The sequence below is a fragment of the Triticum urartu genome, chromosome 2 (assembly GCF_003073215.2).
Source record: "Triticum urartu cultivar G1812 chromosome 2, Tu2.1, whole genome shotgun sequence".
Lineage (NCBI taxonomy): Eukaryota > Viridiplantae > Streptophyta > Magnoliopsida > Poales > Poaceae > Triticum > Triticum urartu.
The window spans coordinates 403,807,448-403,823,222 of record NC_053023.1 but is presented as its reverse complement, the minus strand read 5'-3'; the positions used below and the strand labels follow the sequence as shown (position 1 = coordinate 403,823,222).

Sequence of the window (15,775 nt, the reverse complement as noted above, 5' to 3'; positions counted from 1 at the left end):
CAGGATCGAGTGGAAAATTCTCAGGACACCCTATGTGCACGGGGTCAATGACCCCATGCCCACGTGGTCTAGGGTTTGGGTGACCCCATGCGCAGGGGCCATCAGGTGGGCAATGATCACTTTGGAGGTGAGGTATATAAAGCCCCTTCTCCCTTCTCCCACCTCCCACCCCTAACCTTAATGCCTTAGCTTCTCCATCATTCTCAATCTTCCAAAAGCCCAATTACTCTCACCTTCATCCACTAAAAAATTGTCATATTTTGAGGATTGAAAGAGGAAGACCTGATCTATATTCCCACTAAATCAATTCGTGATCCCCGCTTGATTTCATAACTATTTCACCAATACCAAATAAGCATAAACATTAGCTCTCCCTCAAAAGGAGGTGATCCAGCCGTACCTTCCAGTACGGCTACCTTCTTACGACTTCACTCTAGTCGCAAGCCTAGCCTTAGACATCACCTCCTTACGGTTAAGGGTACTGACTTCATACATGGCCATCTCCTATAGTGTGACGGGCGGTGTGTACAAGGCACGGGAACAGATTCATCGCCGTATGGCTGACCGGCGGTTACTAGCGATTCCTGCTTCATGCAGGCGAGTTGTAGTCTGCAATCCGAACTAAGGACGGGTTTTTGGAGTTAGCTCACCCTCGCGAGATCGCGACCTTTTGTCCCGCCCATTGTAGCACATTTGTCGCCCAGGGCATAAGGCGCATGATGACTTGGCCTCATCCTCTTCTTCCTCCGGCGGTCTGTTCAAGGTTCCAAACTCATAGTGGCAACTAAACAAGTACAACGATAAACAAACATCACATCACCATCAAAATATTAGCAGCCATCAAGTGTATTGCAAAAATGATTCCTCATTCACACTACATACACAAAATTTGAAGAAAAATACACAAACATCACATCACATCACAAGTGCATACGGAATGTAAAATCAATGAAAACCGGATTTATTTACCTCTCGATGACTTCATCGAACATGTTGGGGACGCTAACGGTTCTGGCGACGAGTGATGTCTACTGGTCCTCATGCAGCGGTGGGAGGGGAAGAGGCCCTAAGCATTGTTGGAGGAGCAACTACTGTCGTGGAAGGGATCGACAACGATGGGGAAGTAACCGTTGTCACCGCCTTCTTCTTCGCGTGGGAAACAACCCTTTGCCGATGAATCCCGCAATAGCCTCTTCCCGACGACCTTCTTCACCCGCACTAAAACTTGTCAACGACGACTGGGTCCTTAGGTGCATCCCTGCCGTCAGCGTTGTCTATTTGGGGCAGCGCAAACCCTTGGCGGCGGACGGCCTTCAGCTTGTTGCCACCGCTGGCGGGAACCACGGGAGGGACGACTATGGGTGTGACCAATGGCGGAGCTAGCATTTGACATCAGGGTGGTCCGACCCCCCCCCTCCCCCCAAATTTTTTTACAAGAAATTTGCCATGTGGACGTTCTAACTAGTTACCAGTATCACATAGAAATAGATCAATATGGTCTTACAAACACACTAAAATTCTCAATTAAGTCTAAGTTTTGCATAAAGAAGCATACATAGTACATACTACATGGACCATAATACATACCCTGAGAAGCTCAAAAGGACTATATTTCTAGCCTACGCTTTTGCATTGCCATGAAAGTATCAATTATATCATCTTCATTCACCTCGGCAAAAGCATCACTCTCAATGAATGTGACTAGGCAATCATCCAAAAGACTATCACCCATCTTATTTCTCAACTTGCTCTTGACTATACTCTAGAAAAGAGAAACAATGTCTCCGGCCCTCTTCATTCTTCAACCTGCAATAAAAATTAGTTTCTATCAATAAAGCTAATTAAGGAAGAAATGATGTGCAAAATTATGTATGTGTTCATCAATTCATGATAGCATAGTGCGAAAAAACAAACCCTAAATCAAAAATTAGGAGTTTTCGGTACCTTAAATCGATTTTGCACACTTGATGCGGTGCTGCTGTTGAACGACTAGAGATTGGCTACTGAGCGGCACCGACGGCTGTAGGCTTTGCATGGAGGGCGGAGGGCCGGACTCCACCGGAGGGCGGAGGCAGGGGCGAGCGGGCGGCAAGGCCAGGCGGCCCGGGTCAAGGGAGCAGCCGGGCAGAGCATGGGCACGGGGGAGTGGTGGAGCCGAGGGCCAGGCGAGCGTCGGGCGGGAAGGGGAGGCAGTCTGGGCTCCGGCCGGCGACCGGCGAGGAACAACGGCGGTGAGGCGAGGGCGTCAGACGAGGGACGAAACGAGGAACGGAGGAAGCGGACGAGACGAGGGTTGTGGCCATCGGTATGGTTATTGCCTTATTGGGCCAATTTTCTTTTTATGGCCCAGTTAAAAATCCATAAGTATATAAGCGGACCCAAAATCCCAGGGTGGGTCGCGGCCCACCCTGGCCACCCTGTAGCTCCGCCACTGGGTGTGACGGGAGCAGCGGGGAGGCCATCAGCATCGGCGAGCGCGTTGAAGATGCCTTCCATGGCATATCGATGGCTGACAGGGTTATAGTAAAAGGTGATTCGGTTGGTTCTCAAAGGAGCAATTTTGATTTTGAGTCGGCTGCTAGTGATGATGCAAATTTGTATTAGTTGTAGCAATTTTTTGGGCATGACCTAAAATGTTTTGGTCACCATACATCAATAGGCTGTGGTTGGCGACAAGCATTTTTGTTGGCCCAAGTGACCGAACTGATTTTTAGGGTTTAGTGTTGGAGTTTATTTTTTGTTTTAGACATTGGAGATGTTCTAAACAAATAACTCGTGTTTTTTTTGACGCGCAAACAGCGCGTGTTGATAGAGCATTGTTGGGCTATGGCCACCCCAACCCCAACTGACTCGTTTGCAGCGCTAGCTCTACACGCACTAGGCTGCGGCCAACCCAAACCCCAACCCCAACGCCAAGCCAGTAGATCCAGACTCCTGTCTTGCAGTCGCAGCTCGGTAAGGAGGAGGCCAGCGCCATGGTAACCTCCGCCCCTTCGCCGCGTCGAACTCATCCCCTCCTCCCCCCTCCCCAATTCGACGGATCTGGCCACCTAATCGTTGTTTTTTGGCGTGATTGTAGTCGGCGCTGTTCAACTTCAACTCCTTCCTCATAGTGGTGCTGCTGGTGATCTGCACCTGCACCTACATCAAGATGCAGTTCCCTGCCATCCTCAACGATCGCACCGGGTATTTTTCTACGCTGACTTCCCATATTGAAAACTCATTAGGGATTTCTTCCTGAGCGATCTGATCTACGCGATTTGTCTTTCCTTTTTTTTCTTCCCTAAAGGCAGATAGTCGTACTGTCAAAATCAGCATGAAGCTGTACGGTACCTATACGGTGCAGTAGTATCCTTTCAACATGGATTGGATTCTCGCTGGGGCTGCGTTAATGCAACATGTAGCTGTTGGGTCTAGGGCATTTTGGTTTTGATCCGTAAACACTTTCGGATGTCCAACAGTATGCTGGTTCAGAGCTGATTGCAACCTCTGAATCCTATAATCGGATTAAGCACGATTTGGAAGAATTGTGAAACTGCCCTTTTTGTATTACTATATAAGATGAGGCTCATTTACAGACTCGATAAGGAGCAACGATTCCCTAAAAAAGTAGTAGAAAGATAAGGAACAAGATATGTAGGGCCTCTTTGATCTGTGTGGTTTGATTTCAAACAACACATAATTAGGAGAAAAAAAGACCATGATTACAGTGCTGTGTCTTCTCTAAGCATAGATAATTGAGTACTAAATGAATCTGAATCAAAGCATATTTCGTATACACCATAGGAAATACAGTGGTATCTTTGCAAGAAGTTTAGTCAACGAATGGAACCCTTAGAAATAACTCTTATGGATTACAATCCTGCGTAACCAAAAACCCTGATGGGTGAAATTCCTAAGGATAACTATCCTAAAAAAAGATCAAAAAGGGTCCTCAATGCTATTTGTCAATGATCTCTCTGCTGCCAACTACTCCCTCATCCCAAAATTCTTGTCTTAGATTTGTCTAGATATGGATGTATCTAATACTAAAACGTGACTTGATACATCCGTATTTAGAAAAATCTAAGACAAGAATTTTGGGACGGAGGGAGTATTATTTTATTCAATTAGCTCAATTTGTTAGATTTCAAGAGCACAGGGTTCTGACCCAAATTCAGGCAAACCTTTTTCATTATTCTTCATTTTCTTACATGAATTTCTTTGACAGGTTCCGTGGTTTCTTTTGGAAAGCAGCCAGAATAGGTATGCTTCTGTCTGTCTGTCCAGCTCAAATTTTATGCTAGCTTGCATTCTTCAGACATCTGCTGCATATTTCCTAGTTCCTTTGGTTTGCTCAATTTGGAGCACTTGTTATTGTCGGTGTATATGCACCTAGTTTCATCTGCCAAACTGTATTGTAGACATTAGCTGAGGAATCAAGGTGCTAATAACTTAAGTTCAGTTCTAGACTTGCTTACTTCTCGTGCTTTGTAGCAGTTTTCTTTATTGGTGAAAGACGTAATTTTTTATTTATACAAGAATGTTGTTAAGATTGTTGTGTTGTACTTATCTTATTAAGAAAATAAGAAAAATAGAACAAGGTGCAATCTCTAGTTTTGTCATCTTTCTTATTGGTGTGGATAGCTTACTGCATATTATATCGATGAATGGTTATGGATTTTGTAGCTTTCTTTTATCTTGGTAGGTTTTATTAATATTAGAAAATACCTACATGGTGAAATAGCTGAACTTGATTTGTTATGGAAAAACAGACTTCGACAATATTAAGAAGGATCAACTTAATAGCCATCTTAACCAGTGACAATCAACTACAATTTGTTACTGTAAGTTTCTATATATTAGGGGAAACTCGTGAGGTAAAGCTACGTCCTAGCTGTCATGTGGAAATTACAAAGCCAGCATTGGTTTCTGCTTTCTGATCTTTTTTTTCTATTTGAGTATCTAGTCACTAGTCATAGTTTATTCGATTGTCTGTATACCAGCAGTTTTTTTGCTCTTGTCTTTCGAATTTCCAATACCTCATCCATGCATTCATTTGTTTCATAGTGATTTTGTGTAACAGTTGCTGATTAGTAGTTGCTATTTACATAGAGATGGTGTGTCAAACTTATGCAATGAAAAACATTACTTGCATTTTTTCTTCTTCTAAAGAACACGATATTTGTTAGTAATGCATCCTTTTCATTTCAAACCTTCGAAATTCAATCTTTCTTGTGCTGCTTCGCAGGTGAGCGGTTGAGCCCTTGGGTAGCATTTGGGTGCTTCGCAATGGGGGTATCCACCATCTTCTTCTGAAGGCCTGGGCAATCATGGCCATGATTTGAATCTAGGTTGCCAGAGTTAAATATAGGAAGGATCATGTCACACTGTATTTCTGTTCATGCCTCCAGAGAAGCCTTCTGCTTCAGTTACTGTCGTGGCGAAAGCGGCATCTTAATACCGAGCATGCAGGTTAGATGAATGCACTCGGGTCGGTGCACTTGCCGATAAGACAGAGATGATACTGTGTTTGCAAATGCTAGGTGCAAGAAGTTAACAACGAAACGATGGAGGATTATGTATGTTGTGTAGAATGTTGTTTGGATCCTGCAAAACCAAATGTGGATTTCTCGTTATATCCTATTTCGTCTCTCAGTTCCAGTACTTTGATGACGCCAAAAAGAGCACCTCTATTTTATCTACATTCTTGTGAACTCGAATGGGATGAAATAAAGTTTCCCAGTGAACCTCTGACACAGTTCAGTTTGGAGTGCGTAGCATTCAGTTTTCAGGTCAGAGCGTGCTAGACTTAGGTACGGAATGCGATCTTCAATTGAGTCCAAACTTGGACCATCTACGATTGGACGCCTCAAATTCCTCTTTCTGGCACGGGCGGACGGCTTGGTCAGTGCTCAAATCCCACTTATACGTCCGGGCTCGGGCGGACAGCTTTTGGTAAGTGACTAATCGCGAAAATATGACCCACCCCTCGAATCCAAAACATATCTGGGAAGACCTGACGTGTTGGTCATGTCGGATCTGGCAGATTGGACCCACGCCAAATTGACTTAGTCCACCAAAATCGATTGTCTTCTCATGTCTGTCCTCCAGTTCTCGTGTTCGAGCCGTCACCGTCATCAACCCGTGCTGCCTGTTTGCATCGCTGCTTGCATCCGAGCCATTGTAGATGTTGTCGCCGAGTACCCCGTCCCCCACCACTGGCATGAATGATGCCTCGACGTCGTCCGTAGGAGCCAGTTGCAAGGCAAAGAACGTTGCCCGAAGGGAGCGGCGAAGGAACCAGGGTGAGCGACAAGAAGGTGGTCAACGCTGACATGAACGCTTCCTCTCCAGTCGCAACTGACGTCGTGCCCGTCCTGCCGCCTAGAAGGAAGGTGCTAGTCACCCCAAACGCGACCTAGTTCATTCGCCGGACGATTGGCGGGGGATTCCGAATGGCTGGAAGCAATAGGAAGTGCCGAAGATGGTGTATGACTTGCCACAACTCCAATGGGCGAGGACAGCTTCGAGAACCGTTGGCTCCGGGTCTGCCCAGGTCTGCTCGACGAAATGGCTGAGCAGGACATGGTACAATCTTTTGCCCCTCCTTTTGTTGATTTGTCTATTTGTTCCATATGCCACTGAATCAATTTATGGATACATATGACATTAGGAATGCATATGCCAATGACCCTTTTGTTGCATACATGATCAATGACGGTCAAGAGCCTATGCATTAGGACTCGGGAGATATCAACTCTCGTACATATGGTATAGGGCAAACATCGGCCACTCGTAACAAAAAATGAAGATACCCAAGGTAATAGGTCCGACATTCTCAATCAAGGAGGATGTCTTCATCGTATGAAGTTGGCTACAAACATTGACCCTATATATGGAACCGAGCAAAAGGGCAACAAGTATTTGCAAAAGATCCACATACATTACCATGCATACAAGGGATATCCTGATGAATTTGTTGGGCATCCGGCGATCGTCTCGACCCGGTGAGGTACTCTGGCCAAAATCGAGATCAATGCCTTCTAGGTGTTCGTCAGAATTCCACTAAGTTTTTTCCTCTTTTGTTATTTGTTGTGAGCTAAGGCTTGTTCATGATGGAATATGTCCAATGTGTAGATGAGTTGGTGTGATTCCTCCTCCGAAGAGAAATATGAGTTTGATGGAGATGATGACATTGCCATGATCATGTTGATCGACATGGAGAAGAACAAGCAGCCGAAACATGGAGGTTCCATTACCGATTGTGAGGTGATTCGTAGGAGCCGGCTACACAGACACAATAAGCTCATACTTGATTACTTCTGTGCAAATCTAGTGTATCTAGACCGCTACTTCTGGTGTAGGTTCAGAATGGCTCCTGATTTGTTTCTCCACATTGCCTACTCTGTCAAAGAGCATGATCAATTCTTCGTGCATAGGAGAAATTGTACCAGAGATCTTGGACACATTAGTATCTTTATGGTGACTATGGCACTGCATGATGCCATATGGTATTCTTGCAGATTTGACTGATGATCATCTGGAAATAGGAGAGAGCACTTTCATCAAGTGTGTGAAGCAATTTGTGAAGGCGGTGGTTGAAGTCTTTGGGCCACAGTATTTGAGATCACCCAATGCTCAGGACACTTACAGGATTTTGTAGATGAACAAAGCACAAGGGTTTTCAGGGGGATGATCAACTCAGTTGATTGCATGCACTAGAGGTGGATGAACTGCTCTCTGGCATGACATGGACAGTTATCGACCATGTGAAGGATCCCAACATCATTCTTGAAGCCATTGCAGATCATGAGACATGGTTTTGGCATGCCTATTTTGGAATGCCTGGAGCTTGCAATGACGTCAATGTACTCCACCGATCATCACTCTTTGCACGGTTAGCCAATGGGGAATCAGCACAGGTGGAGTTTTAAGCAAATGGCTGCACATACAACATGAGCTACTATCTAGCGGATGAGATGTACCCAAAGGGGGCAATCTTTTTGAAATCAATTCCCAGCCACCCCAAGGAATAAACAACTTGGTTTCCATAATGCTCAACCATCTGCTGGGAAGGATGTGGAGAGAGCATTTGAGATTTTGCAAGTCCAGTTTACTATTGTGCGAGGACCGGCTCGGTTTTGGGACCAAGAAATCCTTTGGTAAATCATGACTGCCGGCGTGATCTTGCACAATATGATCAACGAGCATGAACGTAGCCAAAATTTGGATTGCTTCTACTATGAATTCGTGCGATGGATGGTGCATCAAAGTAGGAGAGAAGAACACATCTCCAACGTTCTTCAAGTTCACCATGTAATTCGAGATACGGATATTAAAGTTTTCAACAAGTCAAGGAGCGGTGGACATGGAATGGACAACAAGACCACTTGTTCTATTCGTATGTTTCATGTTATGTTCGATGCACTTTGTGTTGTGTTTGATGAACATTTGTGTTGCATTTGGAGTTGCGGATTGAATAACTATGTCATAATTAAGTAATATTTGGATTTTATTTGTTTCAGATATATTTGACATGAGTATGATATTATTTGGAACATTACATATCTACAAATATGTGTGCTAGAAGTAGAAGCTGAAATCTAGATACCCAGTTTTTAGGTCGAAAATACTCTTTAGAGCTCGGGTTCCATGGAGGCCGAGTTTGACTTGATCAAAATTCAAATTTTCACGTTTCAATTTTTTTTTAAAATACACACGTACTTAGAGACATAAAGCATATGTGTGTAAATTTTCAGGACAAAACACCTTAAAATGAGTGCTACACAAAAAGAACAAATCTAAGGCTTTTTAGTAGATGCATTATTCATTCTAAAAGTCCATGAATTTATCTTTTTTTGCACAGATCGCATTTTAGGGTATTTCATCCTCAAATTTTACATACATACACATAACATCCTTGTTTACTTGTATGATTTTTTTTCAGATTTTTTTGAAACCGAAAAGTGTGAATTTTGAATTTTTCAAAAAATCCGGCCTCCATGGAGGCCGAGCTCCAAAACGCCCTACTCTTTTTAGGTCCGCTATAAAAAACAGAAAAAAAATTGCTACCTAAATCTTCTCTCTCCACTCCTAAAACTGGATTTAGGTAGTCATTCTTTTTGTGTGCCGTTGGAGATGCTCTAACATCTCCAAATGTACAATTCCATCGACGTCGTCCACACATGGTAATGCACTGGTGCAGTGCAGATGCCGATCAAGTTTACTCGACAGCGCCTGCTCCCATTTCATTGTCAGCTAGGACGCGGCCGGCTGAACTCTCCTTCGTTGGTGCCAGAGCTGGAATTGAACTTGCTGTCCACCGGCGTGGTCATCCGAGACCGCCGCTTGGTCGCGACAAGGTGGGGGTTCTCCTCTTCATCCATGGCCAAGAGCTCATAGATGTCACCGCTGCGGAAGACCGGGTGCACGTATGCGTCCTTGAGGTACTCTCTCAGGTTCAGCATCGGGTCGTTTGCCCGTTGCAGCGTGTCCTTCACCATGGCCTCCTGCAAACATCAAACGGAGCTCTCGCTTAACATTGGAGACGATGTGAATATCATCTGCAGTTATGTATGGAGAAGAGATCAAGAGAATGCGTTTTGATCCTGCCTGCAAGGGGAATTTTATGTATGCCGGCTCGAACCGGCCCTTGCAGACGTAGTGGAACCATATGGTCAGGACAGGAAGAGGAAGAAGGGCGACAGTGGACTGGTCTGCTTCCTGTGTGCTCAGCAGTCCTATCAGCAGGATCTGCGATATGACTAATGCGGTGACGATTCGTCCGTGTACGTCTGGCCAGAATTGCGCGCCGCTCTCGTATTGCTGGTTATAGACATTGATGATCTTGCAACAAAAGAAACATACCAAGGATTAGTATTTTGGTGCATTATACTGTGATGAAGCAGAAATTTGTGATCTATGCCAATGTGGATGTGATATCCACAAGAAAAATTTGAAGCTGAAAGAACACAAAGATAGATCACTTGAACTGGAGGACAGATGTGTACCTGGTGTCTGAAAACAAGATAGGCCAGGCCGAAGAAGACTATGATGAAAGGAAGAATGATGGGTGTCACAACAGCATATACAAGCCCTAGGAGGAAGTAGAGCTGTATTCGCGGTTCGGTGCTGCCAAACTCCAAGCTCCCAGGGTCCATGGCCTGCTCGCGATCTTGCTCGGTTCTGACCAAGAATGTGTTCTTTATGTGGAACATGATCAACGGCTTCAACCTAAGAACCTCAGCGGCAATGCCTGCCCATCCATCCACCATAATGTAGGTGATGAAAAAAGTTGCTTTCATGGGAATGGATTCTCCAATGGTCTCTGGAATTCTTTTTCAAAACAAAAGTAAAAGAGTTTTTTTATGTGGTAGTATAAATATAATTGAACCCTTGTTATTATATCCAAGTGCAAAATTTGGCTTACTTGTTAGTGGATTGATGGATAAAACTGTTCAGCTGCTGGAACGCTGTTCCAGCTACTACACTTCCCAAGAATACGTTGACGAAAATAAACAGGAAGTATTTTGATGCTGTCTTCCTCTCCAATCCAGAGAGTGATACGTGGCCTTCAATCTTGCTCATGGCCATGAGAATTGTTGGCAGAAATATAAGGAAGATTTTCAATGCGATTCCTGGCAAGAAACCTTGTATGACTGACCTTGGACCATTTCTGCAGGAAATTGCATTGACCATGAAAATTACATCCAGCAATGCAGTACCTTGTAAACAAATCAGTATAATGTGGCTGACTTTTTATGTAATTCAAGGTCTATTAAATTCAACAGATTTTTTTTTCTGCTCTTGATTATTTAGCAAGGAGAATCGTTAATCAAAATATGGGGAAAAGTGATCTCACAAATGCCTTTCCCTTTTTGTTTTTCACAATTGAACCGTGAAACAAGGAGCGGTTACACTCACCTCTCTATTATAGGTTTCAAGAAAGGAAGCACCCGCTCAATATCGTCGAGATTGGCCACGGATTGGACGAGCGCAATTGGGACCATGAAGAAAAATGTCAGGAAAAAGAGCGCAACAGCCATGATAAGCCTCCTGATCGAGAGCTCGACAAAAGGGATGGCGAGATTAGGCCAGTAAACATCCCGAGGTTCCGGAGCCCACTCAGTTAACCACACCGTTGGGTTACTTGTCTGCTGTGTTTGTGCACAAACAGCAGCCCCCCACTGACTATTGAAAGACACAAATGCTGCTGGCATTATAGCCTTAGGATCACTAATCACCTTCTGCCTCTCCTCATCCTCCTGCAATTAACAGGTTACATATTGTTAATACTGCTGCTCAGCGTTTAGGAGGAACTATGCAGTACAATGAAAGAAGACATTGGTGCTGCTTGATGACACTATCAAGACGATGACCGGCACCTGTTTACATAGCTCCTCGATTGTTGTCTTGTAGTGTTGTAATGCATCCACCTTTTCCCCCCAAAGACCCCACAGTCCTGTCTACAAGACAAGTACGTAAATGAGCCATACCACTTGCAGATTAGAGCACATATTGAAATAGCTTTGTGACGAACCGATCTTAGGTGCATGATTTGCAAAGGAGGGAAGATTATTACCTTAATAGTCAGCTCCTTTTCAGGGTTCTTAGCGTGCTGGTTTTCGTAGTAGACCAGCCAGTTTTGCAAGCCTTTCTTCTTCTTAACCAAACTGGCAAGGGCGTTTGCGTTGTATGCAACCTATTGATCAGTTACGTACCCCGAATGAGAAACAGATTTGAACCATAACAGGGTAATGAGGCGAGTTCGACGACGGCGGAGCCGGCTAGTCGTTGAGTGGGCGGCGGGGAACAGGGCGACAGCACAACCAGGGCCAACAGACCGATTGCTGATGAGCTAGCGTTATTCTAGAAAACGGAAAACTGACGAGACTACCCTCACGAAATCAGCGGCGGATGATTGTATACTGCTCACTTCCATCTATAGCAGTATAGGGTACCATAAAAATCCTCAAAGATAAAGGCATATGGGCCTACAGGTGCTTCGGTTGGAAAGCAAACAAATAATTAGAAAGCTTGCATTTCAGTTGAAAAGTAAATAACAACTGGAAAACAAAGTAACTTGATGCTCGGTTGAATTTCATGGTTTAAATTCGTATCAGTAGTATTCACCATAACGATACCACGGTGCACACAAGATAGAAAAGAGTAAAACCTGGTGGCTGAGATAATGCTCGCGATGATTCACAGCAAAGAAGTGCTCAACATGCTCACCAACTGTTTCGTCTGGGTCAGCTGGTATATTTCTCACAAGTACCTGAAAATAAGGAGGAAAATGAGTTATGAGCCAAGGAAACTACTCTACACACTGCATTCAATCTGAGAAATTCTACACACATGTACACTGCTTGTTTTACTATCACAAAGATAGTCCCTACTAATTGTTATGCTTGTTTTACTGAAACGGTTCGAGAAAAAAAATCAAAGCAACAAGATGAAAAATTCACATTCAGATCCAGCGAGGTCCATAACACCAATTAAACTTGCATGGTTAAGATATCTTACCGTGAATTGGTCGGGCCGACGATTTTGATTGGCAAGAAAGTGCAATCTCATAGTTGTTATAACCTTATATTCATGATATAACACGTAGAATGTCCAAAAGGTAAACACATAGGCCATTCCAATGTGTACCCAAAACCTATGAAAACATACAGCAGTTTCAGTAGAATAAATATGAGCCAAGTGAAGTGACATGAGGAGATTAGAAGGACAGCATCTCTGCATCTATAGCTATATAATCAGGCAGGTGCTTGAGGAACGATAAATTCTGAAATTGCCAGGATATCAGGAGTAAACAGAAGTAATACCTTTTTGAACCTGGACCAAGATTCGATATTGAAAGCTTGTCAATTTGATCATAACTTAGACCCTCTTCATCATCCCCTAAAGTTGCACTAGTCCAATTGACAGGAACTAGGACAGCAAATGCCAGCACAGTAATTGGCACAAATATTTTTAAACTGCAAAGCAAAACAACAATGCACCATCATTAGGCATAATGTTTTTTTGGTTACAAACACAGTGATCCACATATCCATCTGTTTACATCACAAAATAGGCATTTTGGAACTTGGAAGACATGAAGTGTAAGCAACTAGTATAATGCTGTGGTGTGAGAATTCAGATACACAGATATCATGCTCACCCGAGAAGATAGATGCGGACATATACTGCAGAGTCTAGTCCTGCATGCTCAATTAACTCAGGTTCTGGCATTTTCAGCGCGGCGGGCATCCAGTTGAGAAACCGAAGATATGTTGACACATCAGCATTCACAAATTTTGACAAGACATTTCCGATGTGCCTTGGGCTGCTTCTTGTCCCTTTAAGGTACCATTTTGGAAAGTATACCCGATCATTAATAGGTTGTATCCTAACAACTGCGAACACGAGAAGAAAGCCCACTGCGGATAATATGTTTATTCCTGCGGCAACACCAATGTCGTTTAGGGAGCCCATGTCTCTCTAGAGAGACTCACTCCAGAACAAGCGTCACCAAGAAGTAGCCCAAAGGTTTAGGCAAAATATCTACATAGAAAGAAAAGAAAAAATGGTAAGAAAATTGTCAACTAGAATCAAAATAATACTAGATTGGTAAGAATGAAAGTAGCTAGGTATGATCATTAGCATTAGAAACTGAGCTTTCCCAGCAGATTATGCGTGGAAAATTGAAGTGGCCAGAAAACAAATGTTGGACAGCAGCTTAGATGGCTTACTCCGATGATGTATTCCTGCAAATTCTGACGACCAATGTAGCAAAAATCTGTGTTAATCTTGCATTCTTGCAATCTAAACCTCTGGAGTTCTATTGCAATAAAGTCAACATCCACAATTTCCCATATAACCTATCGTCTTGGTCTCAACTAAAGCTAGCGGATACGCTCAGGTGACCTCGATCGTACAGGCAGGAAACAGGAGCAGTAAATTAACATAACGTACCGCGCGCGGTTATCGCCGACGTCGCCGCCACTTAGCAGGCAGTGGCCGAGCGCCGCCGCTTGAACGGTCACTGCCGTGCCGCCATTGATGTCGTTGCCGTCGAGGAAACGCAGGAGTACGGTGCACGAGAGGGAGGCGGCGGCGGGTGCACGGCCGGCCGCCTTGAGAGGAGCTCTGGTAAAGTGAAAACAATAGCAAGAGAGATTACAAGGCCAACGCCTTTGCCGGTTTTGTTGCTAGTCTATCTATCAGAACGGGGACGATCAGAACGAGGAGGAGGACTAGGACGGCGACGGGCCGGCACGACGCGTTCGCCTTGGTCTCGGCGGAAATAACGACGTGGGGAGGGATGACCGTTCTCCAACGGCCTGCCACTGGTGTTTCTTTTTTCAAAAAATAAATCTTTGCTAGTATATGGACACAGCTGTTAGAATATAATAACTAGCTAAATATACTAAGAGTGACCATTTGTGGACCAGGGAGCGCCGATTTTTTTGGCATGGAACCACACTTTTTTTTATTTGAGTTGGAATCGTTGCATTTTATTCAAATGCAGCAAACTCCGAGGCTACCACCGAAACAATACTTACCGGCAGGGGCGAATCTACAGGGCTTTAACAGGCTTGAGCCCCCCCTCCAGCACTGTAAAAAAGTTTTTTACTACTAGTTTCAAGGCTTAACTCAGCCACTTGCAAACCCAACCCAACAGATATTTGCATGATACAGGCTTTGAACCCACCCTTCAATTTCTGTCTAGATTCGCCACTGCTTACGGATGACACCTGAAACCAAGTTTTACATGATGCCAAAAATGTGTGCTACGTAATTAGCCTTACGTCGCACCCAGCTCATTTTAAACTCGTCAAAAGTTTGAAGCACTGTCTTGATCTCCTGCACCACGTCACCCAAAGCTAAGAGGTCCTTGTTCTGTTCCGAGATCTTTCGCGTTGCCGCTTGGGAGTCTGATTCAAGGAAAACATTATGCACATTCATCTCTTTAGCCGGCCAAAGGCTCGATGACTCGAATAATGCCTTTTTGCAGGATTAGAATAATGTTTTTGTCGTATGCTTCTTCTTCGCAATTTGCATTTAGATATAGCATCTTCGCATCTGTAAGCCACTAACGATAAGGGCATTCTACAAGAGCTACACCCATTGCCTCTGCCGACGGTATATTGTCAATTATATCGAACGAGCGCCTCTCGTTAAAAGATCTAGACACCCATAATGTGATCACGTGGCAGAGGCGGTGAGATTTTTCAGTTTTCCATAGTTTATATTGCCTAAGTTTTTCAATGTCTATCATCCACAAGAAAGCGAAAAAGGATAGACCATAACATCCAAACTAGTTTGATCCGTTGCAGTATATCTGTCCAGCGCATTACGTCATTGCTGGTCATCAATAATACTATCAAGAGCTACAAATTGGTGTTATTCATTGCAGTTTTCAAGGGGGTGGCGAGGCTATGATGGCTAAGATTTGTTTGGTGATTAAATCGAATTCCAGACCATTGTAGATTAAAAAGAGTATGATATTATCATACATTTATTCCGTCTTACTTTGTTTTGCCATGAAAATTTGGGCAGCTTTATTGCTTTAACAAGGTCCTGTTACAATCAGCTCTAAGGCTGCTAACAAGAAAAGTCAGGCATTTCTCTAGCTAGCATTCAGAAACCGACAAGGAACACACATGCTTGGCAGTTGGCACATAGGTTCGCCAAACTATTAACATCCCACAGGACATGTCTAACAGAAAAGGAAATAAAACTTGACAATTTCTCCGGATAGGTGCTACAATAGAACGAGAATTGTTGTGCGAAAACCAGAGGT

General features: G+C 43.9%; 2 protein-coding genes across 3 annotated transcripts; one reads left to right on the top strand and one right to left on the bottom strand.

Annotated features, from left to right (window-relative positions):
* Positions 1-2,815: 2,815 nt before the first annotated feature.
* LOC125537546 (protein kish) lies at positions 2,816-5,618 on the top strand. Its single transcript, XM_048700862.1, has 4 exons — positions 2,816-2,978; positions 3,080-3,186; positions 4,211-4,245; positions 5,231-5,618. Exons 1-4 carry the CDS (start codon positions 2,976-2,978, stop codon positions 5,296-5,298), a joined length of 213 nt encoding a protein of 70 aa, XP_048556819.1. The 5' UTR covers positions 2,816-2,975; the 3' UTR covers positions 5,299-5,618.
* A 3,344-nt stretch (positions 5,619-8,962) lies between these two features.
* On the bottom strand, positions 8,963-14,296 carry LOC125537544 (CSC1-like protein At4g02900). Of its 2 annotated transcripts, XM_048700859.1 has the most exons (13): positions 13,945-14,296; positions 13,722-13,745; positions 13,151-13,533; positions 12,813-12,965; positions 12,508-12,643; positions 12,158-12,259; positions 11,564-11,683; positions 11,367-11,447; positions 10,906-11,246; positions 10,412-10,657; positions 9,993-10,317; positions 9,595-9,828; positions 8,963-9,491 (listed from the first exon to the last, which is right to left on the bottom strand). In XM_048700859.1, exons 3-13 carry the CDS (start codon positions 13,462-13,464, stop codon positions 9,237-9,239), a joined length of 2,307 nt encoding a protein of 768 aa, XP_048556816.1. In that variant the 5' UTR covers positions 13,465-13,533; positions 13,722-13,745; positions 13,945-14,296; the 3' UTR covers positions 8,963-9,236. The 2 variants fall into 2 exon arrangements, with proteins under 2 accessions (XP_048556816.1, XP_048556815.1); XM_048700858.1 differs by lacking the exon at positions 13,722-13,745.
* Positions 14,297-15,775: the final 1,479 nt, after the last annotated feature.